The sequence below is a fragment of the Pelecanus crispus genome, chromosome 9 (assembly GCF_030463565.1).
Source record: "Pelecanus crispus isolate bPelCri1 chromosome 9, bPelCri1.pri, whole genome shotgun sequence".
In the NCBI taxonomy this organism is placed as follows: domain Eukaryota; kingdom Metazoa; phylum Chordata; class Aves; order Pelecaniformes; family Pelecanidae; genus Pelecanus; species Pelecanus crispus.
In genome coordinates this window covers 33,979,350-34,005,474 of record NC_134651.1, presented here as the reverse complement: position 1 = coordinate 34,005,474, position 26,125 = coordinate 33,979,350, and the positions used below count along the sequence as shown (strand labels likewise).

General features: G+C 43.7%; 1 protein-coding gene across 1 annotated transcript in view; it reads right to left on the bottom strand.

Annotated features, from left to right (window-relative positions):
• The window catches only part of CACNA1B (calcium voltage-gated channel subunit alpha1 B), a 310,510-nt gene that overhangs the window by 39,055 nt on the left and 245,330 nt on the right, over positions 1-26,125 (bottom strand). The window contains exons 26-34 of the mRNA XM_075716221.1: positions 20,773-20,869; positions 18,612-18,772; positions 17,325-17,462; positions 16,225-16,426; positions 14,582-14,746; positions 13,600-13,710; positions 13,355-13,438; positions 8,632-8,637; positions 3,073-3,189 (exon numbers count right to left, since the gene is read on the bottom strand). Of these exons, the coding sequence (XP_075572336.1) occupies positions 3,073-3,189; positions 8,632-8,637; positions 13,355-13,438; positions 13,600-13,710; positions 14,582-14,746; positions 16,225-16,426; positions 17,325-17,462; positions 18,612-18,772; positions 20,773-20,869 (1,081 nt within the window). The remainder of the gene's footprint in view (positions 1-3,072; positions 3,190-8,631; positions 8,638-13,354; positions 13,439-13,599; positions 13,711-14,581; positions 14,747-16,224; positions 16,427-17,324; positions 17,463-18,611; positions 18,773-20,772; positions 20,870-26,125) is intronic.

Genomic DNA, 26,125 nt, shown 5'->3' with positions numbered 1-26,125 from the left:
GGCAGTATTAATGACAGCAAATGCATACGTCAGCTGGTAGCATTTAATTGCTGGGCAGCACTATGGTTTGTGGCATTTGTCCTTCCGATGAAGGAACTGGGAAGAGAAGATGAAAAATTCTGGCAGCCTTCAGAAGACAAACCTTTGGAGCCAGGTATTCATCAACCACAAAACAGTCTGGGCTTTCCAGGGGCTCTCTATACATCCTAAGATAAGCAATAAGCAGGGAAAACACAATAAGAAGCTCCACAGCAAACACTGGAGCTACTGGCAGGCACTGGTACTTTCTATGCATAATTGTACAAACATTAATTTTTAATGACCTTGCTGTAAATTTAGTACAAGAAAAAAAAATACATCCAAGAAACAAGTTCTTGCTCTGAAACAGGCACAGGTTGCAATCCCAGAAGGACAAAAAGATTCTGAGTTTTAGCAAGAAATCAATGAAGGCTACAATGTAATTATGTCACGCAAGCTGAGAGTAATAGCTACTTTCCACTCAGGTTAAATGAATGGGTAATTAATGCCTCTTAATTAGTAATAGCTTAAAAAATGAGAAGTCTTGCCCTAGGGCTAGACTGTGTGATGCTCAGGGCAGGACAGGGGTTAGGCAGCCCATGGGGAGCCCAGTAGGAAACATGGGGCAAAGGGCTGATGCAGTTTCTGCTGGACACCTTTGCGCAAATGACAAGGACCAAGAGCTTAGGGATGGGGGAAAGGTGGTCAAGCAGCTCCCCATGCAGCCCGGGAACCATCCCAGCTCTGCTTCAGGGGCAGCACTCTGCACACACACTTTGGAAAGCGTTGGGATTATACCGAAAAGATCCTTGGCTGAGCCCCTTTCCCAAGATCCAGCCAAGACTACACAGTTCAAGGACACTCTCCTGAGTGGGAACATCTTATACCTGCAGACCCCACGTCTCAACCTCTGGTAGAGGCTCTCCTGGCTGCCAGATTCCTCATGAGTTACAAGGTGAGAACAGCAGCAACACCACCTCCATCCACCCTCAAGGAAAACACGACCTAACAAATCTAAGGCACTGCAACCCCCCAGATCTCAGTCCCTTTCCATTAGCTGCTTGATGATTAGGTGAAAGCATAACACAGAAGTTGAATGCAAGATGCCCAGCGGCCTGTTTGGTGTCTCCCAAAGGGACGTACAGTGTAATACAACACTCACTCCCACCCCTGGCCATGGGATAACAGCATGGATGCCTGCAGTTCTCCAGGGTGCTTGTAGAAAGAAGCAATCACTATGTTCCCATCTCCACCATCCAAAAAGATTTTGCTTCTATAGTCTCAAAGATCTAATAGAAACTTCCCTCTCAACCAGCTTCAGTGCAGAGCAATAGCCATGTTCACACTCTGCTGAAACCAGCACTCCATCGCCATTCTCTTGCAACTGGCATGGGGCTGGCCAGCACTCCCAGCCTGGTGTGGGCACAGCCACCTGGCATCTCTCTCCAACCACAGGAGAGAAATGCCTTTCTACTCTTAAAAAGGCATTTTTGGAGAGAGCACACTCCTTCCCACAGTTTTATCGCCTAAAATAACCTCTGTGTATCATTTTGACTCAGAGACCATGATGTATTTGAAAGCGCAGCTAAAGCAAAAGATTGCTCTGCATCCCACTGCACTGTGTCGTTAAACACCAATTGCCACCATAACGCCTTCCAGAAAGCTCCACGCAAAATACCCTGACATTGCACCAGCCTGCAGACAAGCTCCCCTGAGCTTGCAACAGCACCCAGGACATAAGCTATCACCTGCAGACCTCAGAGCTCAGCCCAGAAGGTGGCAAGACCCCATGCAAAGCCAGAGGTATGGTTCCCATGCTTGCCGAGCCGCCGGCCACGTGCATGGGCAGTGCTCAGGAGTGTGGCACCACGCTAGGGAGCGGGAGATGAAGTTTGCTGGCTGTGAGCTAGTGAACAGATCCATCTTCAGCCGCTCCCTAACCTTGTTGTGCTTTGCTTTCCCACATCACCTCTCCACTTATATTTCTCTGAAAGTCCTGCAAGATCTCTGGAGCCAGGGAGATCAAGTGCCTTCTGGGAGAGTGTCCACATGTGATGGGACTGGGGGTCTGCACCCTGCAGCTGCTAGTGTGTTAGAGCTCAGTATCAGTGCTACAAAAGCCTGATTTCAGATTAAATTATCTCCTCTCTGCACTGCAGAATGTGAGCATGCCCCATAACAAAAGTTAAAACACAACAAGCTGTGGTAAATGTGCTGCAAACCAGCTGAGAGCTGTTAAAAATAACCAGCTTTGGGGCATGTGGCTCTTATTTAGATCTGGAAAACAGCTATCTTGTAGCTAAGTGCAGGCTGCTGTAAGGCAGTTGCTTGAGGGTCACTCTGTTCAGAAGTGCCGCGTCCAGCTGCCATGGCTGGTTGTCCCTGCACCACAACATACCAGCTGCCATGATGTGCTGAGGCTTGCTGGGAGGGAAGGGCAGGGGGAAGTGAAATCAGGGAAAGCAACTATCTCAACTTCAGAACAAAAAATCACTTTTGTAATCCTCCACATCATAAAAACACAGCCCCATGTTACACAGCTTCACAGTTTATATTACCAAAATGCAATGGTTTGGGTTTTGCTTCTATCAAATTCTACCAAGAGTGAAACCCGGCGAAAGCAATTTAACCTTGCACTCACTGCAGGCAAATAGTAGGCATTAAGTCAGACTTAATAGTCAGGCATTAATAGTCAGACTACCAATCCTTATGCTAATAACTAAGTCTCAAGACTTTGCCATGGAGATTTTGTAGTAGTTTTCAAGGACAACTTGAACTTTGTGCACTTGATGCGAGTCTGCATGAGTAGCCATCCAGCTTTCAGACCCGTCTTCCAAAATGCTCAGCAGCTACAGTGTTCAGGGGATGTTCAGTGCAAATCAGTTAGCATTTCTGCAGAATTAATATTCCTGTAATTGCTTTGCAGAGTTGTAGAGAGGCCATTCCCTTGGCAAGGGGAAGCTCTTTGATACTCAGTGGATGACGCTACAGACATGCCAAGTGTTTATCATCTCCCTGCATCTCTTTCCTACCTCCCACCTGCCCAACACTCACCTTAAAAGACTGCACAAATGTCCAGAGCAAGATGCGGATAGTGTAGCCCTGGCGAAGGAGCTTGATAAGTCTTGCTGCCCTGAAGAGCCGCAGGAAGCTGAGGTTGATGAAGTTGTCCTGCGGAAAGTAAAGGTTTTGTGTCCTTCAGAAATTAACGCGATTAGAAACCACAGCCCGCAAAAAAGAAATTAAAATTACCAGCTTCACGATCTAAGCAGCAAATCGGCCACCAGAAAACCTTCCAAAAGAAACATTCGTCAGTGCAGATCACTCCACATGCAGCAAGTATGAGAAAATCCCTCTCCACAAGAGCCCTCCCCTCTGCTACTGGGTCAATGATAGAAAAGGAAAAGGCCCTTTCACACTGTCCATGGAGGTCTTGTTTTCTTTGAGTAAAGCAGATTTTTCTCCCCCTAAGGACTCAGGGAGAAATAATAGTGCCATATTATCATTTTGTAAAGAATGAGGTTGTTTTGAAGTCTTGGTCAGCTTGCTTTCTACAATGAATTGTACTTAAGCCAAGACAGTTGCAAGGGACTGTGTATATAGCCTCTACTATAACAAGGAAAGGCATTGTCCAGTGAAGATTAAAACATCCTTGAAAGAATGAGGATGTTTTCTAACCTGGAGGTTTTATATGTTTATACAACATGTGACTGGACAGGCTCTTCAAGGAGAAATGGCACCAGCAAGACTGTTTGGAAGATGGATCAATGGCAGCAAATCAACTGGGGAGGTTGAGCATTCAACAGCAGGAGGGGTGCCTTAGAAACCTGCTGATTTTTTAAATTATTATTAAATGTGCCTTTGCAGGTGGATCAAAGAACTGCTGGAGACAGATTCTGATTTCCATTTGTTTTGTATGATTCTCCCCACCCTACACCCCATTTTTTCTTTCCTTCAGGGAAAAGAGGTTTCTTGCCCCAATGAGCTAATCTAGAGAGGGTTCTTTCCAAAACAAAACATGCAAAAGCCAGATCCCTCTTGCCCTCCTATTTTAAGGAGATGAGAAATATCCCCCCTTTCCATACTGATTCCGATTCACTTATTTGTGAATCTCCGTTCACAGCCACTTATTTGACTGAGTTAGATAAAGAGAAGAAGCATCACACTTTATCAAGCAGCGGGAGTAGAAAGTATAATCATAAGGAGCTCTTGTTGGTAAAGATGAGCAAAAATAGTTTTTCCCTTGTATTATTGTTTTACCAGAAGACACCCAGTCATATTGAACTGACCCACATTTCTTGCTCATTTGGCTACAGAGCTCATGCTGAATTTGAGGGGCTTGTTGGATCTATTCATTTAGTTAAATGCCAGCTCAGTTTTGGGGCCATTAGCATTGCATTCCACCAATCCCATCAAAAAGTTCAAGAAATCAGTCTCAGGCATGCACTGGGTTTCTCTCATGTTAAAAATGCAAGCAGCTCAGAGTTAGGCACAGACTATATATCAGACTCAATCCTCAAATAAAGAGAAAAGAGAAAAGCACAGGTATGTTCAATGAAAGAGCAGACAACACTGAGCTCATTCAAATCAGTAACAGAAAGCAGCTTTGGCAGGCAAAACACAAGCACGGATTCCCCTGGGTTGCTCAAGGTCAGTAAAATAAGTGCCAAAAATTCAACTCTTGTCTCTTAGCATCAGCTTCTGTTTTATTTTTCACACTGGTTTCGTTCCCTTCACAAAATACTGGCTGAACTCACCTTAGCAGGTAAGGGCTGTATAGGACCCGGGCGGCAGAGCTGGACCACGGCTGGATAACCAGGTGCTGTCAGCAATCTGGTCCTTAGTAACCTGTTCCCCCTGCACTGGCTACGGTGCAGGCTAATACACCTCCACAGAGCAGCTGCAGGGTGTTTCAGTGCAGCGCAAAGGTTTAACCCAGAGCCCATTTTAATCACAGAAAGTTTCCCCACTAGTAGAAACTGGATCAGACCTTACGTGTAATGTTCATGCCACTTGGGCATCAGGCTTGCAAGTCTGACAAATTATTACCTTCAGAGCAACACTCAAGCCAGATCTTCCCTGTGCACAAGCCTAACACTCCTCCAAGGAGCATGTGCACTGGCAGCATCTGCAGGATCCATCTCTTTGTGTATGAACCTGCCTCACCTCCCTCGTCCCACATTACTGCAGCTTAACAGCAAAAATGTTGTTTTGCTCAGACTTTGTTACAATCTCATAATCACAGCTGACATGATGCTTAACATCTGCTTCAGTCTAGGCTGATTGCAAGGTCACACTTAGCACAGGCTATCCCTGAGCTACATGAGGCTTTATACAGGATAGTCTGTATACATGCAATAGTAAACAGGGGGCTCAAAGCTGTGCAGTTATGTCTATAAAACCCCACTTTTTTGGAGGGACAAACAGTCCATAAACTTTTTTTTTTCCAGCCCCAAACCCTCCGTTTGACTCGTGCACTGCCATTTCCTAAAGTGCAGTGAAAGCCTCAGCTCCACAGGGAATCACTTGCAACCCAGGAAAATCCACCATCACCAACATTCGCAGACTGTTCAAAGGACCGTTCTCTGCGCTGTTTGTAGGGAGGCAAAAATTACACACGCTCATGAAGGACGGAAGGGCTCCACGTGTGTAACCCTCAGCACACCACATAGAAAACCCGTCATTCAACAACTCAACTGTCCAGGCAGGTATTAGAATTGCATGCAGTTAAAGGGGAAACTCCACGTTGCAATATTTCTTGTGTATAACAGTGTTTTGCATCAATTCTCCTCCCACTTAGCCGCCTCTGTAACATGTGACACACATGATCATCTTCTAGGTTATCAAGGTCAATCTTTCTGGGTTTTTGTTTGCTTTTCTGTTGCACAGATGCTAAAGGGTGACCCGTGCTCACCATAGCTTTATGATTTTATAATCCACCTGAGAACTAGTAAGTTAAGTTTGAAAAATGTTTCCACTGGCCTGTCACTATATTCCTAAAAGAGGGGGCTCTGGTACTGAAGGCACCCAGCCACCCAGCAGGTGCTGGGGGAGCCTGGGCACAGCTGGGCACAGCCACTGCTTCCCATGACAGGAGCATGACTTAAGCTCAGCTGAGTGATGCATCCCTGGAGCAAACTGCAAAGCAGGAGGGAAAAAGGGAGCACAGACATCATGGATAAAGAACTGGCCTTGATTGCTGTCCTGCCATGGGCAGCCTGCTCTTTCACCCCTTCTTAGTGTGTTTTCCATACTGAAAAACAGAAAAACCATGAAAAATAGGGTGTACAGCCATCGTCCAGATCTGTTCCTCCAGCATCTTCAGCAGCAGAGTGGTTTCCTCCCCAACACAGGAGCTGTGCCTGTTGTCCACAGAGATGCAGAATGAGCTCCAGCAGCTCAGTAGAGTTAGTGGTTTTGATTTTTAAATCTGCAATAGGAATATGAGGTTTTTATGCCATGGCTGGATGTGCTCTGCAGGATTTAGTGAAGGCGGCTATGTTAACGCTGCCACAAAACAATAAACTCAGCAGAAGTTGGGTGGCTCATCCTTGCTTCTTCCTGCAGCCCAGTTGCAGAACACAACCACCCCCCAGACTCGAAACTTCAGATATCTGTCCTCAAAATGAAGGGCTTATCCGAAGTTGCAAAGAGCTGTGGGGAAAGGAGTCTGACCAAGACAAGAATGGGATCACTCAGGAAACTTTGGCAGTTCTCTTCATCTAGCATCAACAAGAATTAACCTATTCTGCTAAAGAACTACTGTAAAGGAAATGGTTGTGTTCCCATTTAAACGTCCATGGCATTGCCAGTACTGAAGAAGACCTGCTGAGTCTTGCACAGGGTCTTGGCTTTCTTTGAAGCTTGGGGAAAACCCTTGATGATTTTAAGGGACTCATTTTTGCCATGCTTGTCTGTGTCTTGAAGAGCCTGCCATTACAGGCATATCATATCATGTCCTTTCACCCTGAGCCAGGAACACTGGAAAATTATTTTATAAGTGTGTGGTGCCCAGATCTGTCCTTGTTCCCTGCTACCTTTCAACTTTGGTGCTTCTGCTATAGTCACTGTAGGCTCCCATCATCCACAGTAGAAGGAGGAAGGCAGGTCCAGAGAGCAACTTGGTGCTCCAAAGATCTAGCTTGGATGCCTTGGATGCTGACTGATGAGGAGCCTGGACATGTACATATGACCATAGAGACTGCAATCCTAACAAACTGCAGGATGACTGTTTAAACCTTTAACCTGCAACATGGACAGCAACAAGGCCAAAATTCGGGCAAATGGAGATAAGCTTATTTTTCCAGTATATTTTCAGGTGCACAGCTGATGCCAGAGCACTTATCTCTGCTGCCTGGGCCAGGGGTTCACAAAAGTGAATTGTCCAAAGATGTCCTCACAGCTCCCACGCATCTGTAATGCTTCCAGCGACCGCAGCACACACAGAGGATTCCCTTCTCAGATTGCACTAGGCAAACTTTTAACTTATACATTGTCATTTTCTTCTTTGCTGTTTCCTAGCAGAAAATTCCTTCCTGTGACCCTCCATGAAGCATGGAGCTTATTTGCAGTCTGTCATGAAGATTCACTCTGATTTGTTCCTTAATAGCAACTGTGCAACAGAAAGTCCAGATGTTAACGCAGATCTAAGAGCTGTTGTCAGGTGGCAAAGCAAGTATTTATGATAAGCTTATGGTCTCATTTGTATTATTAACCATAGCCAAGATAATTAAGAATGGAAGAATATATATATATGTATTTAGATTGTATTTTTAAAATTAATCCTCTTTTGCTTAATTTATGATTTTCAAAGACAGAGGCCAGTATTTCCAAAGGCATCTTTGGAATCAGGCACTAAATTCCCAGTGGGATGTGGTTGCCAGTACTTTTCAGCCCTGTTCATAACATGGCTTATGCATTTTACTTATGTTTGCTTTTGCATCCAAGGACTCTGTGCCCACTGTGGTGGTACAATTCTTCTATATGCTGGTATCACAAAGAGGTTTCAAAGTTGAATAAAAATCACTCTTTCCTATAACTTCTCTTTTGATTTGAGGGAAGCAAGTCTGTAATCACTTCAATAATTTTTTTGCCTTACAATACAGTGTAAGCCATGGGCTTAAATACCTGTAAGGCAGTCCTCTTACATGCACTGCTTCCCTTTGCAGAAAGCTCAACACATCTCATCATAAAAGAAAACAAAACTGTTTTCTGAGAATTGAGAATACCAAATTCTGAATTTGGTACCACAACTTACAAAGTGAAGGGTTTCCCAGCCAGCCAATCTTCTCTACTCCAAGTCATCCAGAAGCATCCTGCCCTCCTATTCTCATTCAATTTTCCACCAAAATAAAGCAAGTGTCAGTCTCCCCTTTATCATTGTCAGGTGTAACAAACAGCGGAGAACGGGCTATTGGTAACTGCATTTGCCTCACGTCACCAATTAGCCAAGGGGAAGAAGATGCAGAACAGAAGCCAGTTTTGAGGCACGCTGCAGTGAGGCTTTTTCACGAGTGCAATCGGAAATCTCATCAAAACGAATTAAATTAAAGAAAAACGAGAGGAAATAAAAGCAGAGAATTTAAATAATTGTTTAAATTCAATGAAACCAACCGTGTCCTATATGTGATGTTTTCATGGATGGATATTTGCAAGATTATTTACAAATTTATTTTTTTGAGCAGCAGGTGCACAACATACAGACGGAGACATGGTTTTCGCATTGTATGTTGATTGGATGGCGTGATTCAGCAGGTAGATAAGGAAAATAAAGAACAAAACAGGAAACAAAAGAGAAAATGAGTAATCAGGACAAGCAAAAAAGGAAACTCTGAAAATTTCACTGGAAAAAAACTGTTGGGCTTTGGGGGGTGTTATTTTATGATAATTATATAAATAAATAATGCTTCAAACCAAAACAGATTCTGAGATCCTAAAGGTAACACAGACAGTGCAGTAGTTATTTGCATTTCATTTTGTAATGCAAATTGGGAGACAGTTCACAAACACTTCTTGGTATGTTTTTTATATTTCCAGGCATAGAAATAGATGTCAGTTTGCCATACACCCATTTGGCCTCCCAAGGCCGGCCATGTCCACAAGGACACCTTCTCCTTAATGCCACCTATTTTACTATTTTAGTTCCATTACTGAGAGGGTAAAAAACTGACATACATGCTTTTGCCTAAGGAAATAAAAAAAAAAAATATATATATTCCACTGCATTCACAAAGTAAATTACATATGACATGACTACAAAATTAAAATAAAGCGATTAATAAACACATTTCTTTTCCTTTTATCTTTACTTTTCAGTGGGTTAAAAGTACTGATGCAGCAAGGCTGGTGGAAGCCTCGTCTCTCAAGATGAGACCGCCCAAGGTTTATTTACCTTGGAGGACACCTATAGCTGGAAAACGTAGTGGAGAAAAGCATTGCTCCTGCAACTATTTGCAAGCCTGACCTCAAAATCATGCCCAGAAAGCATCCCCTCTCTGCAAGGAGCTGGAGGGCTTCACAGGTGGCTGCTAGGGGGACAGATGCAGACTGATGGTTACTGAGTTCATAATGCAGCTGTCACCCAGGCTTCTCAGCCTGAGAAACCGTCCTGTGTGAATGGGTAATAACAGGGCTGAATGCACAGGGAAGGAGTAACGGGGACCATCGCACAACTATACCCACGGCTGCCCATCAGCTGAGGAGAGCCTGGAGCTGAGGAAGGCAAATGGAGAAGAGAGCATCCTCCACTGGGTCACAGCTCTGAGTCACGATGAGTAAAGACCTGCTCTCGTCTTTGGTTATTCTCAGCTCCGTAACACAGTGCAGAGAGCTGCTGTACCCTTGGTCATGCACCAAGCCAGACTGTTGAAGTGGGGTTAAGCATTAGCTATAGCATTTTGTGCAGAGTGGATGTTCATCCTGGTCCTCAGCTACTAATTTGCCCTACCTGGAAAAGTAAAGGGTGGTAAACCCTTGAGCAGAGGCAGCAGGATTAAAGACTCGAGGCCGTACACCTGATCTGTGCTCTGCAAATGAGGCACCCACAGGTCCTCACCTTGGTCCCTCCTGTTTGCAAACAGCACACTGCATCAGGTTTTTCGGCCCTTTTCTTCTACTTTTTTTTTTTTAATTGGTTCTAAATTCCAGAAGTATTTAAGTGACTTAGGTACAACTCCAGTTGAACAAAATACCAGGTTATATATTACAAAGGTGGTTTAAATTGTTACTCTTCCAGGTTTTACAGGCACTGTGCCACTTTCCAGGCAGCAAGAGAGTCCTGGCATTTCCCAGGCAGCCTTGGGACACTTTGGGTTTCCCCTTATGCACTGTGGATCAGAATAACACATGTTGCAACCTATCGTGGAGCCAACAAAATGGGACCGGAGCAGAGTGCTGGATCCTTCTGCTTGTTTTCCACTTTACATGCCATAGCCTGTCCACAGGACTGGAAGGGGAGGAAGGCTTGCAGTGGCAGTGGAGATCCTCGTACAAGACTACCTCTACCAAATGCCACTGGGTGAAGCAAATGAACGTGTGAAAGACATCCTGAAAGCTGCCATTATTTGCTGCCGTTAACAATTCTGTCATAAATGTAATCTTTGGGGCACCGTTGCAAACTCCCACTCATGTAATTTAACAGTGATTCCGAGACTTGTACATCAATGTCACCTTTAAGCAAACTAAGCTCCTAACACCTCTTCAGCAAGCTGTGCACGATGTGTTTGAACTCTCAGCCCATTGTCCCTGTCTGAGGCTGAGAGATGGATGTGTGCAGCTTAAGGAAGCATACACCAGTGGCTACAAAAGCCATTCAGTGCAGATCAGTGTGCTGCTGCAGATGAGCACGGGCTTGAGAGAGATCAGAGAGGAGCTGTATGAAAGAAGTTTTGAAAAAACAAGTCTAGCAAGCAGGTGGGGAGGGACACCCCTGGGCACTCTGCAGGGGAAAGCATGTGGAAAGGAGACATGATGGCTATACAGGAATGTTGCAGAAGGGGAATATTTAGAGAGAGCAGAGCTTGAATATGTCTGTGGACTGAGACAGGACCAAGAGGCCAGGGGCTGGAGTGGCACTGGGGCACATATGGCTTTTATATTAAAGACATGTTTGTGAGCAGCTTCGTACTGGGGACACTGCCACAGAAAGCTGTTGAACTACCTTAGAAAGTCCTCTCTAAGGTTTGACTTAATGGATCTAGTTACGCATAAACCAAAAGCCTACCTGGGAGGATAACAGCAAGGTGTATAGGTGCTTGGGAGCTTAACCCTATCAGAGTTTATTGACTGTTTTTAGAGGTAATTCATACTACTCTTCAAAGGTGTCCCCAGAATGCTGCTATCTCTGGTGTTGGAAACCAGAGAAATTACTGCAGAGTGGAGGGTGATGCCATCACTCCCAGCACCCTTGAGGTTACAGCATCAGTGCCTGCCAACTCACATGAGGGTATTTGGGAGCACATTTACTCTCCAGCCCAAAGACCAGGAGAGAGGTGGGAACCTCAGCCTACACACTAACTCTCCTACCCCTAATAGTTGGCCAGCAGTGCCAAGGGACAGCTGCTGCTTCCAAAAAGCTGAGGATGTGCATATACAGCCCCAGATGTGCTGTGGCTTTGTCTTAAATTCAGTGACGTATCACAGCCCAACCTGATCAGTCCATAGCCAATTCCCCAGGTGCCAGACACCCTCGATGAAGCTGGGCCACCCCCATGGAAGCTGGAGGGAGAGACAATGTCCTGTTAACCGAGCAGGGATCACTACCTGCCAAGCATGGAATGGACAACACTAATGGCTGCTCTCTGCCTGCAAAATAGCTGTACAAAGGACGATTTTAATAAGAGGCATGTGGGCTTGGCGTTGTGAAGGAAACACCTCCCTGAAGGAGAACATACTAATCTCAGAGAGACCAAAAGCTCCCTTACCACATGTGAGTTGGCTGTGCTACTTCCTCCCAGTAAAAGTGGCCGAAGGAGGGGTGGAAGAGAAGAGTAAGTCTCTGTTTGTGGCTGACTTGCAAATGTTTTCACAAATTTTCAAACCAAGGCAAAGGTTTGTGTGCCTGAGTCTGGCAAGAAAGCATGTCCTGTGACAGAGGGAGCACAGGCAAGCACCCAGTACCTGCCCACAGTGCAATAAATCTCCTAAGCACTCAGAGAAGTGGTAGGCAGACCTCGCATTTGATCTGACTCACTTTGCCCTGGCTGTAAGCCATGCATTGAAAACAAAAGGTAATCCAAAGTCTACAAAACAGGATTCACCAACTGTTAAATTAACACCTTTTTGTGTGTGGAGTAAAACTTTGGGGTTTTGTGTGCGGAGTAAAACTTTGGGGTTTTGTGTGCTTTTTTGTACCAAGGAGGTTAGGTAATAATGTATTTTGTTAGAAACAGTAATATGGTCTTCGCCACCAGCTGAATGTCCTGTAAAGAAGCCTGGGGAGCATAGTTCCTAGCACACACAAAACAGATCTATAAGCAAATCCCAGGGACTGAGAGAAAAATTATGGTAAATTTCAAATTCATCACATACAGATACAGCATCATCAGCTAAAACATGCATTGGGAGAGGAGACGAGCAATTTATAAATTGGATAATATCAGGCTGTCAAGGCTTGAGTCAGACATTTGCTGCCCTTATGGAAAAATCCTCTAGAATTTAATGGCAAGTTTGTACACTTCTTGTAATCTACAGGACTCCTTAGCAGGGAGAGAGCAGTCACTGTGAAGTTGTTTGTTTTAATAATTGCCCTGCCAAGCTTTTGTGCATGTAAAAGAAATGCACCATGTTCCCCCCAGTCCAGACTGTGCGGCCTGATGAGTTTCTGGCTCTTTCTATGTTCCCATCACCTCTCCCCTTCTCACTTCTCTTATCGCCTTCACCCTGCCCCATGACCAAGATTGGGTAGGAGTCCCAAGGGACAGACCTGTGTGTGTGCTCTGCAAAACACCTCACACTACAAAACAACAGTCTTCGCCAGAAGCCTTTTGATCTTTTCCCTCTATTAAATTCAACAGGATTTTTCCATTAATAGGCAAAAATGGCTTGGGGTTAGAGTTGTTTGCTGAACGAGAAAGAGATATTTTTTTCTGGCAGAGTCACTAGCACTGTTGTTCTCATCACAGCTTTTTGCACAAAAGTCTTTGAGGCAGACAGCCATGCTCATCTCCATGGAAAGAGCAGAGCTAATGGAAATAGGCTGCCAGGTCACCCAAGGACATCATCACATGATGAGTCCCAAGGCAGCTCTAGGGAATAAGGCTGGTAGGGAGAAGGTGAAATGTCTTGACAGGGTACAGCTTTGTTGGTAAATGAAGCAAATTGAGCAAACTGTACTTACCGCAATCTCTGTTACTAAAATATCAGTAATACTTCCCAACACTGTTACAAAATCAAAGACATTCCAGGCATCTCGGAAATAATTCTGCCAAATGAAAACACAAGGGGGATAGAGGGATCCAGGGGTTATTTCTTTTTTTTGCAACACAGGCTTTTTTTGTTTGTTTGTTTTCAAATGTACATCATGAAATACAAGCATATCATGTAGAGAGGAAACAGTGGAAAGTAAATGAGGAAGGCACATACCAGCACACCAAAGGCAATGATCTTCAGCACACATTCCATTGAAAACATGGATGTAAACACAATATTCAGGCATTTCAACATTTCTTCATATGCTTCTGGAGCATCATAGAACTAAACCAGGATGGAAGAAAGGCTGTTACTAGAAGATCACTTACAGAATAAAACCTTCCCAGCTGACTTGCTTGACTGCAAGACTCTTGCCCATTTTAGTGCCAGGTTTTGTGCTCACTTTAAGCAAGACTTGGGGTTACAATATGGTTATTCATGCCACTCCAGAGGCACACCATTGCCTACGTGCTGTCTTAATGTAGCTGGGGATACACCCAGGATGGGGAGACTGTTCCTGCTGTACATCTCCCTTTAAGCAGAGCATGGACCAGGAGGGTTGAAGGGCATTTTCAAAACTAGAGGACAAGTGCCGAACTGTGTTTTGTTCCAGCAGATCTTAAGAATATGGTGACCCCTTGACTATGAAGATACTCTAAGCTAGGCAAGGGGTAGGAAGGGAGATCATCCACACTATCCAGCCATCTGCATATCTTCCTCTTAGGCATTGTGGATCATGTCCCGGAAGCTTGACACTGCTGCAAATTTGAGTCATTTCCCTGGGATGGCTGGATGTCAAGCTGGATGTCAAGAAGTGATCGTGCTCTGCAGCAGGAAGCCCAGGTTAAGCCGGGAACTCCAGACCTGCAGAGCCCAGTTCTCATCCCACTGGCCATACACCAAAGGGACTACAAGCCAAACCAGCGCTGTGCAGGGAAATTCCATTCACAGTATCTCATCCCAACTAAACCACTTCCCTTTGGGGACCAAAGGAATCCCACAAAGCCTCTAAAAACAACATCAGGCAGATGAAGTGGTGATTGCTCCTGCCAATCCCCCCCAGCTCTCAGGTCAAGCTTACAAAGCCTAAAACCTCTCCAGTAAACACCACATTTGCTAGCCCAAAATTGCAAAGATTCAGTAACAACCCACTAACCTTCATCATTAGGACAATGGTATTGAGTGCAATCATGACCATGATAAAATACTCAAAGGGAGGGGACACCACAAATTTCCACATCTTGTACTGAAAGGATTGCTTGTTCTGAGGCATGTAGCGGGTCAGTGGCTTGGCACTTATGGCGAAGTCTATGCAGGCCCTCTACAAAACAAAAATGGGATGAAAAGAATACAAAAAAGGGGCTGGCAGTCTCTATCACTCGGGAAATTTTTGGATGAGTGCACAGAGCATTTAGTGGAGGATGATATTTCTGTGTTTCTTACACATGACGCAGTACTGACTACCACTGTAAAAGGCAGCACAGGATCCCCAAATTGTAATCACTTTTGGACACTTGCTGAAATATTAAACCCCACAACACTCCTAGGAGACAGCCTTCCATCCCAACCCAGGTCCCGATAGGTCCAGATCACTTCCCACTTAGGAAAGGGAGTTATAAATCCACAGGTTCACTTCAGAAAATACTCTGCCAATTCCTCCTGATATGTAATTATAGAAACTGGAGGATTGGTAAAGATGTTATCTGTATTTTAAAAAAAGTATTCTGAAACCCAGGTATGTTCTCACACACAGCAAAACCTGTCCAGCTAATAACATTTCATGAACTCTTAAAGACCCCCTTAGTCAGTTATTTCTGTTCACATTATTTTGAGTGTAAAACTGCATTAAAAATTGGTTTCTACCCACAAGAAGTTTTGATTCTGGATCACTTTCTCATCTTGGATTTAGATAAGAATTCAAAGTATTAAATTAGTGTGAAAATATTTTCTGCTCAGTTGAAAAATAATGTGGGTAAAGCATCTCTAAATATTCTGCTTTATGTTGGACTTTTTGTTCATACAGACAAACAATGCACTAATTAATAATTGATTAAAAAATCATCTCTTTTCATCAAAAATCAGGTTCCAGTTTCAAAATAAATGAAAAGAGATGGTTCTTCGCACAACAGGTCATTGAGGCTGTGGGACCCCAGATGAAGTACATTGCGGATGCTAAAAATCTGCATGGGTTCAGGAGGAAACTGTATACATTCAAGGAAGACAGATACACAGATGCCGCTAACTAAAGAAAAACCATGTCCAACTCAGAAAGTTCCTGAGCTGAAAACAATGGTATTTGCTAGGACATTAAAGAAAAGTCTCATAAGTGCTTGCCCTGGTCTTACACTCTTCCCAAGGCATCTACTGTCAGGTGGACATCATCTCAGCCAGGCACAAAACTAGCCTGGTGAGAGGAGCGTTCCCTTGGGGATCTGTGGCAATTGTAGTTCAGTTTGATTTCTGATGACTGGCCCCTAAAAGGCCAAAGATTTCTGTTTCCTTCCACGCCTACATGCTTGAGCTAACATACAAGTCTATATTCGCTTTGAAGGACAGGTGTGGTCCATGGGGATGTGTGACGGTGCTTACTAACATGCAGCATTCGGGGGCTCTCCCTCGTTTTGTTTTCATGCAAAAGCTGAAACAGTCTGTAATTGGTTTGGGCTCTACACCACACAGCCTCAGGTAATGACTGTTCTAAAGCCCCCCATGGCACAGGAGGGACAAGGGGTGGGCTTCCACCAATACAAAGGTGCTCTGAACCCCCAGGTGCTAACTCCAGATTCAGAAGGCGGGTACCTCGTTTTTCTCGAGGCTGCACTCTGACATCACTTTATCTCCTTGCTCTTGGAAGGTGATGATGATTAACGCCACAAAGATGTTCACAAAGAAAAAAGGGAAGACAACAAAATACACCACGTAAAAGATAGACATTTCCATTCGGTAGCCAGGGCTGGGACCCTGTTCCTCGTAGGTAGCATCCACTGAGTGCTTCAGCACACTGCAATCAAGCGCAAAGAGAGAAGAAAAGTCAACAAAATCAATGTGAAGCACCAATGACACCCTGATAGTTACTCACTGGCCTTCACTCATGTGGAGGGTTTTCCACATATGCTCAGGTCAAACTCACTCCCATGTCTATGGCTGGGAAGAAGTTTTCCTTGAGGATATTTTTAGGGAAACCCTTGCTGGTTTCACCACTCTGCAGAATAATGGAGATTTGCTACGTACCAATCCACTTATCCCCTGGCCAAGGGGAGAGGATACAGTTAGATCTGGTTTCTCTTCTCTGGTCAACAGGGATGAAGTAAGGGTGGGAAAAGAAAGATGTTGATGAACTCTGAGTAGGGGAACACAGTGAGGGACTGGAGAAGGAGACTGATGCTGTATGTTTTATTCTTTATTATGAAATAGCTGAACGTGGAAGACAGAGAAGGCCTGCCATGGAGAAACCCTGACCATGAATTGTACTCCACGTGTCCCAGCAGAAAAGTGTGCCAAAATAAAGTCATATGCTGAACAGTAATTACACTTTTGGGACTGTCATACCGAGCATACTTTCAGCACAGGTCACAATACTTTTTTCCCCCTCATTTTCTTATATTCCCATTATCAATTCTACACCTGAGGAAGGTGTGCAAGTCCAAAAGACTGGAGCAAACAAGCTATAAGTACTGAGTACTGCCTAAGCATCCCTGTGCAAGCTCAGAAGAACATCAAAATAAATGCAGAGCCCTGCCTGCTGATTCACCCAATAATCACAAAAGGGAAAGTAAAAGCTTAGATGATGAAAGACTGTTCTTATTTCACAGGTCATGTGCCATTTACATGTCCCTCAGAGCTGTGGAAAACTGCTATTACCTCCACAATCATTGACCCTGCCAGTCCTGTGTACTCACGTTGGCCACCCTTCACCTGTAGAGACGGTGAAAAGCGTGAGCAGAGCCCAGAGCACGTTGTCATAGTGGAACTCGTATTTTTTCCATTCCCTGGGCTGCGCCTCCACCTCATTTTTTTCATAATCGAGGTACTGACCCCTAGGATAAACAGAGATTCAGACCAAATGAGAGAATTAAACCAAATCAGCCATTTCATATGACTCACTGAGGACCATCGAAAAGCCCCAGTAGCAGAGTCCAACTGTGCTGTGTACTAAAGACAAATAAAGAGACAGCCCCTAGGTTTGTAACAGAAGCAAAGGCCATTTTTCAAGCCCTTTTGAGCCACAGGGACTGGACCCGAGGTCTAGAAATGAAAGAAATTGTAACCAGGACATTCATCCATTAGGCAAAGCCGGCAATTAACAGCACACTGGCCCCCAAATTTTCTGACCCCACAGAAAACTGTGCTGCTTGATGGGGAAAAGTCTCTGGCTTCTACTTCAGAGTTGGATCTAACTTCTAACTGGGTCCTGCTTTGAGGGGCAGATGGACCTGGCATCTGGAGAGTTCCCCTCCAACCTACATTTTTCTATAATTTCACATTTCTTTCTGTAATGTATCTGCTTTATTGCAAGGAAGAACTGCAGCGACAGTGTCTGTGGCTGCTGTGTACATGCGGTCCCACCAGGGACATGCCCTGCATTTGCAAGGTGGCAGGAGAGGGTTAATGCGGGCAGACCTGGACAGTGTTGAGGATGTGGTTTGGGTGCCAAGAAAAAAGGCAAGTGAGGAAGATGTACATTGTGAGTAAAGCACCTTGACAGCCTGCTGCAAAGGACAAAGCATGACAGGGCTTTTAAGATATTCAAATACTGACCCTTTTTCTAGCTAATTAGGAGCTCTCTAACTTCCTTCACTTCCAATTATCCATTCATTATGTTTTTCTAATTCATAGAAGCCCTAAGAATCAAGGTAGCAAGCAGAAAAAGGAATCACTGCCATCCTTTCAAAGCCCCTTTAACCTAAAATCAAACCTAGCCCTTCCTGGGAAAATGAGCCTGCTCCCCTGTATCATTAAGTATTTGGGCAAACATATGTTAGAGCAGAGCCAGGAATGATGCAGCTATTAAATAAAAAAAAAAAAGGGAAAATTCACCTCTAGGGTAATTGTACTGAAGCATTGCTCTTACTTACAGGAGACTCATCAAGCTCAGCAGATATCCAACTGATGCAGCTTTGGGACAGTCAAGGGAGCTGCTGCTGCCAAAAGAAAATTGGGCTTACCCCCACAGCCCCTGCCCGTACCTGCAGTCCTTCTCCAGTTCCTTCGACTCATCAGTGCAGTAGAAGAATCTGCCTTTGAAGAGCTGCACAGCAATGACGGCAAAAATGAACATGAAGAGCATGTAAACTATGAGGATATTGAGGACGTTCTTCAGGGAATTCACCACACAGTCAAAGACAGCCTGGGGATGGAGGAGAAAATGTTAAGGGGTTGAAAGAAAAGAAAAGTGCATCTAACATCTTGGCATCTAGCATCTAACTACACTTGGGAGTAATTACCCAACCTACAACCCATGGATAGCTTCATGGACTTGCACACCAAGTGTCTGACCAAAAGTCATGCTCCAAGCTGTGAGAAATAACTCTGGCTTCCTACATCTCCTGCTTTCTTGGCGAGTTTGGCTATGCCACTGAATTTTCTGGTGAGGCCCATAAAATTTCTAAAGACAATCGCAGCTTGTCGAGATGAATATTAGTCCTAAGTAAACATTTCCATGGCCAATTATGAAATGACAAACATACTTGTGTTCAATTTATTCCCAGTGGATAGGTAAAAACTTGTCATATACGTTACTCATTGACAGTTACTTGAATGGTTTGAATAATAAGGAAAATATACCAGATACAAAACAACCAAATGTTTCAAATAGTATTTTTCTAATGAACTGTCTATCAAAATTAAGTGTGACTAATCTAGTCAGCATATGTCAGTGCTGAACTCCCTGCAAAGAGCTTCTCAAATACATTTATTATTTGGTTATTAGTCACTGATTCATTGTTACAAGTAATTTGCAGTTTAATTTTAGTCTGAGAAGTTTGTCATAATAATAGAAATTGAGCAGTCTTACTGCCCAAGCGCGGGGTTTGTACAATACTGTTCCCGTTTCTCTGAATGGAAGTGAATAATTCACAAAATGACACTCCTGATGCAACCCAGAAATCCTGAATTAAAACACTGGAAATATCTCTAATCACCCCATCAATCTTGCTGATTGTTGCATACAAGACCACATCCAGGAAAAAGAAACTGAAATAATTTTGAAGACAAACCATATGAATATGACTTCTGCTTCACATAAAGATTTCTAAATACTTCCGAAGAAGTGGTAAAATTACTCTGTAAAATGGCTTGAAAATAAGGAAGACATTCAATAAAAAGCAAGGGTTCGGCATCCTGCTGGAGGACTGAGCTACTGTTGACTTGTTTATGACCTAAGAGCTGTACATTTCAAATTTCTAAACAAATAAAGACCATTTTCTACATTGTTCAACATTACTCTTCCCTATATTTTAAGGCAAATTTAGTATGCATAAAAAATGCATAAAATCAAAATTATTTAAGCATGAATTGTGGGTAAGGACAAAAGCAAATCTAGATAACAGCTGACCCTGATTTTTATGTGCCACTATGTGAAAACAGGAATTGGCAGACATAGTTTCACCATTGCAAAAGCACCCATTGCTTTTTCCCCATCTCTCACAGAAGACTGCCTGCAAGCAGTGATGCCACATGAAGATGTTCTACAGTAGGTATTCAAGAGTTCCCAAAACTCAGAAATTATTAAATTTTGTAGCTCCTTCCATTCTCTTCTTCCAGGGGCTGGCTGTATCTCAAAGAGTTTGTGAAATGGTGTTGAATAAGTAACCACAGGCCATTACATTTATTTTACTTTGTAACTTAGTATTCTAGAAATGAAAGGGTACTGCTATAAAACCCTGCACTATATGTTCTTTAATAGAAAAGATGAACAGATTAAACATCCTCATACAGCAATGACATTTCTCTTTAGACAGACTGTGGAAAATCTTGCAATATTCATGTTAAGTTCTCCAGGGAACGTCAAACACTCCAAAACCTATTTTCTCCTATACAATGTTTAAGAGCATCACACTTATGAACTGTAACTTAATTTATTTGCATGTTTTTCTTTTCTTTTTTTAGACGTTTGATTTTAATGTGGATTCACAGTAATTCATAATATTGCACACAATGTTTGCAAAAGAAACAAGTGTTTGACATTTGCTAAACATCTGTACAGCTATTTTTATAAATCTGGCAAAGATATTAATTGCAACAAAATAAAAGGAACAGAAATAACTTGGATTAAGTTTAGTCCATCAGCTTCCACTCAGACCAGCTGCAAACCTTCAGAGAAGGAAAGATTTGTGGTTATTCTCTAACCTTTAGTTTTGGCAGACGTTTAATGGTCTTCAGTGGTCTTAAGACCCGCAGAACTCGCAGTGACTTGATTGTGTTGATGTCCTTGCCTTTGGTTCCTCTGCAAGGGATAAAAGGCACAAGAACAACAGAGGGAATAGTTTGGTCCTCAGGTCACTAACTAGAATATCTATAGGTACCCAGTGTGGTTTTGGTTGTAGAATTGTTTTGGGTTTTGTTGTTTTGGTTTTTTTTTACAGGTTTTGGGTGCCATCCTCACCACAGAGACAAACAGTACTAGTGAGGACTGCAGATGAACGCCCACTTAAGATGTGTTAATCACCACACAGGAGGAAGGCTGTGAGCAGGACATGGTCCTTGCAGTGTTCAGCCACACATGCTCTCCAGCCTTCACTCACTTCCCAGCTACTCAGAGCATCACCCAGGAACTGGTGAGCTTCCTGCCCCAACTCCCCACCCAGGCAACAGTCAAAGCCAGGGCAGCAGCACACCTCGACTGCAGCCACGAGGAGAGGAGGCTCAGTACATTCATCCCAGCCCCAGACAGGAGAAGTGAGAAAGTCACACTTGGCTCTCCTCCCTCCCAGGCACCTGGGTGAGACAGGAGGATGTTTCTCTGTGTGCTTCTTGCACTTCTCTGTCAGGGACATTGGGTCTAGACAAGCAGACAGTGACCAGAGGGAACTGGAACCTTCATGGTGAGGGACAGAGCTCTCCTGGGGACCAGAGCCTCTCCATGCCTGTACCCTCATCCTTGAGTCTCTCTTGGAAGACATGCTACCAAACCCATGTGGGAACATGTAATATGACAGCATATTACATGCCTGGAACAGTGCTAGGGCAACTTCCCACTTACGCATGCAGGTGCTGTAAGTCACATTTTGGTTTTAATTTTTGTTAAAACTGAGTGCAAGACTTGAGACCATTCCTCTTGTTACCATTAAGAGGTTTTTAGGGGAAGGACAGAGTTCCTTTCCTCATGCACTTCCAAAATACATAAAAAAGACACAGTTACGTCTTCTTCCAACCCAATAGCAAAACAATGACATTCCCCTTCATTTCATATGAAGTGAAAAATGGGATGAAAATCTTTAACAGAGTTTTATTCATGACTATAGGTTTGGGTCTGAGACTGTATTGAAATAACACAGGTGTGAATGAATAACATGTTGAACAGATGCCGATATACCTATTCTATGCTCTTCCAGTTTGCTAAACATTTCTCTTCTCCAATGGGAAAGCAATAGAAATACAAGTAACCCAAGAGACCCACAAGAGGTATGTGCAGGTAGTGGAACTGCAAAGCTTCCCCCACCCTGCTAGCAGCCAGCCCTATGCACTATGCTAAGGGATAAGCACTGAGAGCAAGGAAACCACCCATTTTCATGGCTGGCTGAGTTTGCTCCGCCCTGGAAGGTATCTTTTTGCAATCTATCCACTTCTAAAAGACTAATAACTCAGTACTAATACTGTACTACTCAATACTAACACTGGACTGGAATCTTCAACCTAGAAACACTCATTCCTGTCTCATCTCCAATCTCTTTCTGCAATTACCAGTCACTGCAGTTGTCCTGAAATGCAATAAGCAGTGAGACATAAGGAATATTTGGAGGGCCATGGGTTGTATCCCAATGACTTATACATTGAACACAAGTTGCCTTTGCAAATGGAGGAGAGGAGGAACAGGATGGAGATTTACCTATCCTCTCCCTATCTCATCTTTCAGGGCTGCTTTAGAGCCATTTTAATCAGCCACAGATGGATCCTGACTCCTGGCACAGCTGTAAATCCGGGTGATTGAGCTAATACTCACAGAGTTATGGGACTGATTTAATGCCACAAAATAACTATTATAACTTTAAAAGAAATAATTTTTGATTCTCATTAGAGACCCTTTAATCTGGTTGAGATGAAGCAGACACTGCCAACATAGCTTTTACTGGCTTTCTCTTCAGGTTTTAGCATAACTGAAGATCTGACCCATGTTTGGCTTTGCATACTTGCTTTCAAATCACCAGCTCCTGGCAAGCAACAATCTGGTCATGGTCACTGCAGCCATCTCCTTGTCACCATAGTCTCCAGCTGAGCCAGCCAAACCGGAGCTCACCTACTCCCCATGCAACTTTGATCCTTAGCAATGTCCTGGCTGCAAAACAATTTGTTCAGCCTCTTGAGGAGGACAGTCAGTGGCAGGAGGGAAGCAGAAGGGGAAACAGGTTACCAGGAAGGAGATACCACCTGGCTTGGCCAGCCAGTCTGTCCCCATGTCTGATGGTCACCCAGCACATGCCCAATCACCTTGGCTGCCCCTGCTGCTCCCTCTGCCTTCTCCCCTCTGGAAGGCCAGGCCAAGCAAATCGCTTGGGTTGCTCCATGTTGCCCAGCCATTTGGAGTTTAACTAGATGAGGAAGCCAGGGCAGAGAGGGTGAAGAGCTGAGGAAAGTAGAGGCGAGAGAAGAGTGAAGTTGAGAGGGTTAAGGGACATGTGGTTGGGGCAGTAGGAGAAAAAAAGAGGTGGCATACCTTGGCCCAGAACTATATTCAATTCTCGATCATTTGTGGCCACGTTTCTGGTTTGCAGATTAACACACCCAGCCCATCTTAGCAGCACAGCCACTGGCAGACAGCTACTGAATAAACCTCAAGAGTTCTCAGTTGGGTTCAGGCAGAACCACAGAACTGCATAGTGTCTTCCAGGAGACCTAAACTCCTACTTACTATGCTGCCATGCATTTGCACTAAATAACAACTGTACTAATAAGGCCTCCTGGAAGGGAAGTTCAAGACGAGAACAGACACTTCTCAGCTCTGAAGGAGCTAACTCAGGTCTCACAGGGCTGGCTCCAAGCCTGAAACAACAATCTCTGTGGACTTAATATTTCTAGGAAGGTTAAACAGTCTAATCTGCAGGGATCTATGAGAGAAGAATGTGGTTTTGCCTCGCACAAGGAGGTGTGCAGATGACTGCACTGAGAGCTTAGAGGTGAAGGGCAGACAGCTCCAGTCCTACAAAATTCCTTCTGCCTGAACGAAGGACACTAAGAAGGGTTGATTTTTTTTTTTTTTTTGCCTCCTTTCAGGCACCTCAGCAAATAAAAAGCGTGAGCCAATTAAATGTTAATGGGATTTATGATCTAAGTCATATAGAGAAACCTGAAAAATCATACTTATTTCTTGTCACAATAAGGTTCCTGCTATAGGAGAAAGCTTTTTCAATGGACTGGTACTTTGAACTATAGTGATGCAAATTGCATTTTAATTAAATGGATCTTCTGCAACTATTTTAGCCTGTCAAATAAAATCTTAAGGGTTTTTTTTCAGTGTTTTTAAGAACACCCTCTGCCAATATTGTTTTTTACAGCGCTCTAATACAAAGCCAGATGTCCCACAAAATAAAAGATCCAGATGGAACTAGGATTCAGTCAAATGATGTATACAAGCACAACTTCGACCACAATATTTCTCACAATGAAAATAAATTGCTATGGAAGGACAAGATCTTAGGTGACTGCAGAATAACACCTATAAAATTCAGAAGAGCTACAGAATAGCAATCAGGATAAAGAGAGCAAACAGAAGCCCAATGACTTGGGCTCAAAAAAAGAACACCATGAAGAAAAAAATTGCATTAGATTAATTCTGGTTGCATTAGGCCAGTTCTGTTTTTTCTGGGGCAGTTTGCTGCTCATTTATTTAAAGCATTAAAAATATTTTAAAAGAACTTTACATGGCCTTTTTTCCTTTAATAAATAAAAGAACCTTTAAAAAATGAATAGTTGCTTAAAATGGAAGCTTCCTGTTTCTGTTGCTCCTGACAGCAGCTCTGATTTCATGTGACATGGGCCTCACAGAGTCATGTCATCAAATATTCAGAGTAGGGTGGAGTCACTGCCTTCTGCAATTGCCTGAAATCCCCAAGGCAGAAAGTGAATTCTTCCACTTAAGAGTAAATGTGGTCACGCAACTCTGCCCAAGCACAAAGCCACCCTCTTCCAGGGTCTAAGTAATCTGGATTCCTAGACAGAAGAAAGTACATAATTTCCTGGACCACATCAAAGACCTTTCTTTGCATCCTTTTCTTGGCATCTCCGGGTTATCTGCTGCAGAGGACACCAACCGAGCTCCTGCCCTGCTTGGAACTGTGGCATGAGACGATACAGCTCTGCCTCCCCCTCCCCCTCCGAAGCAAAGCTGTGCTGTACCACACTGACGACAAAACTGCCACCTCCTTGCAGATGGTTAAATGCGACTTTTGTTACCTCCTCCTTTACAAATGGCCCCTGCCAACCTCTCAAAAAGATCTCTACACTCTGTTTTCATGTCAAAGACTTTTCACCAATGTCAGAGGCTGACAGCCTGAATCCCAGCTGGGTCGTGTTGCCCAGACTGCACAAAATTAGTCCTGAAGCTTCCAGCACTGGTAATGCAGTTTAGAGGTGCAATCCTCTGAATGAGAATAAAACTGCTTCTTTAAACCTAGTTATTAAGATTTTCATTAATTGCAACTCACACATTAACGATGTACCCACTAAGTCATCCCCTCAAATCTTTTTGTTACAAATATATCTGCTTATCATGGTTTCTGACTCTCTAATCAAGACTCTCTGGTCTACTTGGCTTTCTAGTCTGCTTCTATCCTCTGCTTAAAGAAAATTAGGATGAATGAGGATTGTCAAGGGAAAATACGTTTCACTGAATAATGAGTAATAAAGGGACAAAGGAGTCGATGCAATGGGTGTAACATGATTCGTTTCCACAGTGGCAAGTGTGTGTACACACGTTTGACAGGCATAACAGTGCAGCAAGAGACAGGAATAACATATTACCCCATGAAACTCCTAGAGAGAGATTCCAGCAAGAAGAAGACAAAGAAAGAGCAGAGTCAATGACAAACAGAAACATAAGGCTATACAGTGCACCCCATGCACATACAGATATGTGCTGGCAGATAACCCCATCCCGTGTCCCACACCCACCAACTCAACGTTTAAAAAAAAAGAAAAAAACAAGCAAGGAAGCAACAGACTGGCTATACAGCATATACCCCCGCCCCCAGTGCATCAGCCCTTCGACTGACAAGCAGACAGGGCAAATATGCCTTCATCCTCCTGACACTTTGGGAGGTAATAACCTTGATTGTTTGGCAAATGCTGTTTGCTTTTCCAAAGCGCAGGGTGAAATTTTGTGCATCTTAGCCACCTTTATGTTGTTGAAAATGTAAAAATGCAATCTCTTTACTGCTATTCATCAGCTATTTCTATTGCGCAAGTACATTTTACACCTGGGGCTGATAAATTTTGATGACAAATTTGCTAGCTTGCTTTAAGCTCCTCTACTTCTATTTCCCTAAAG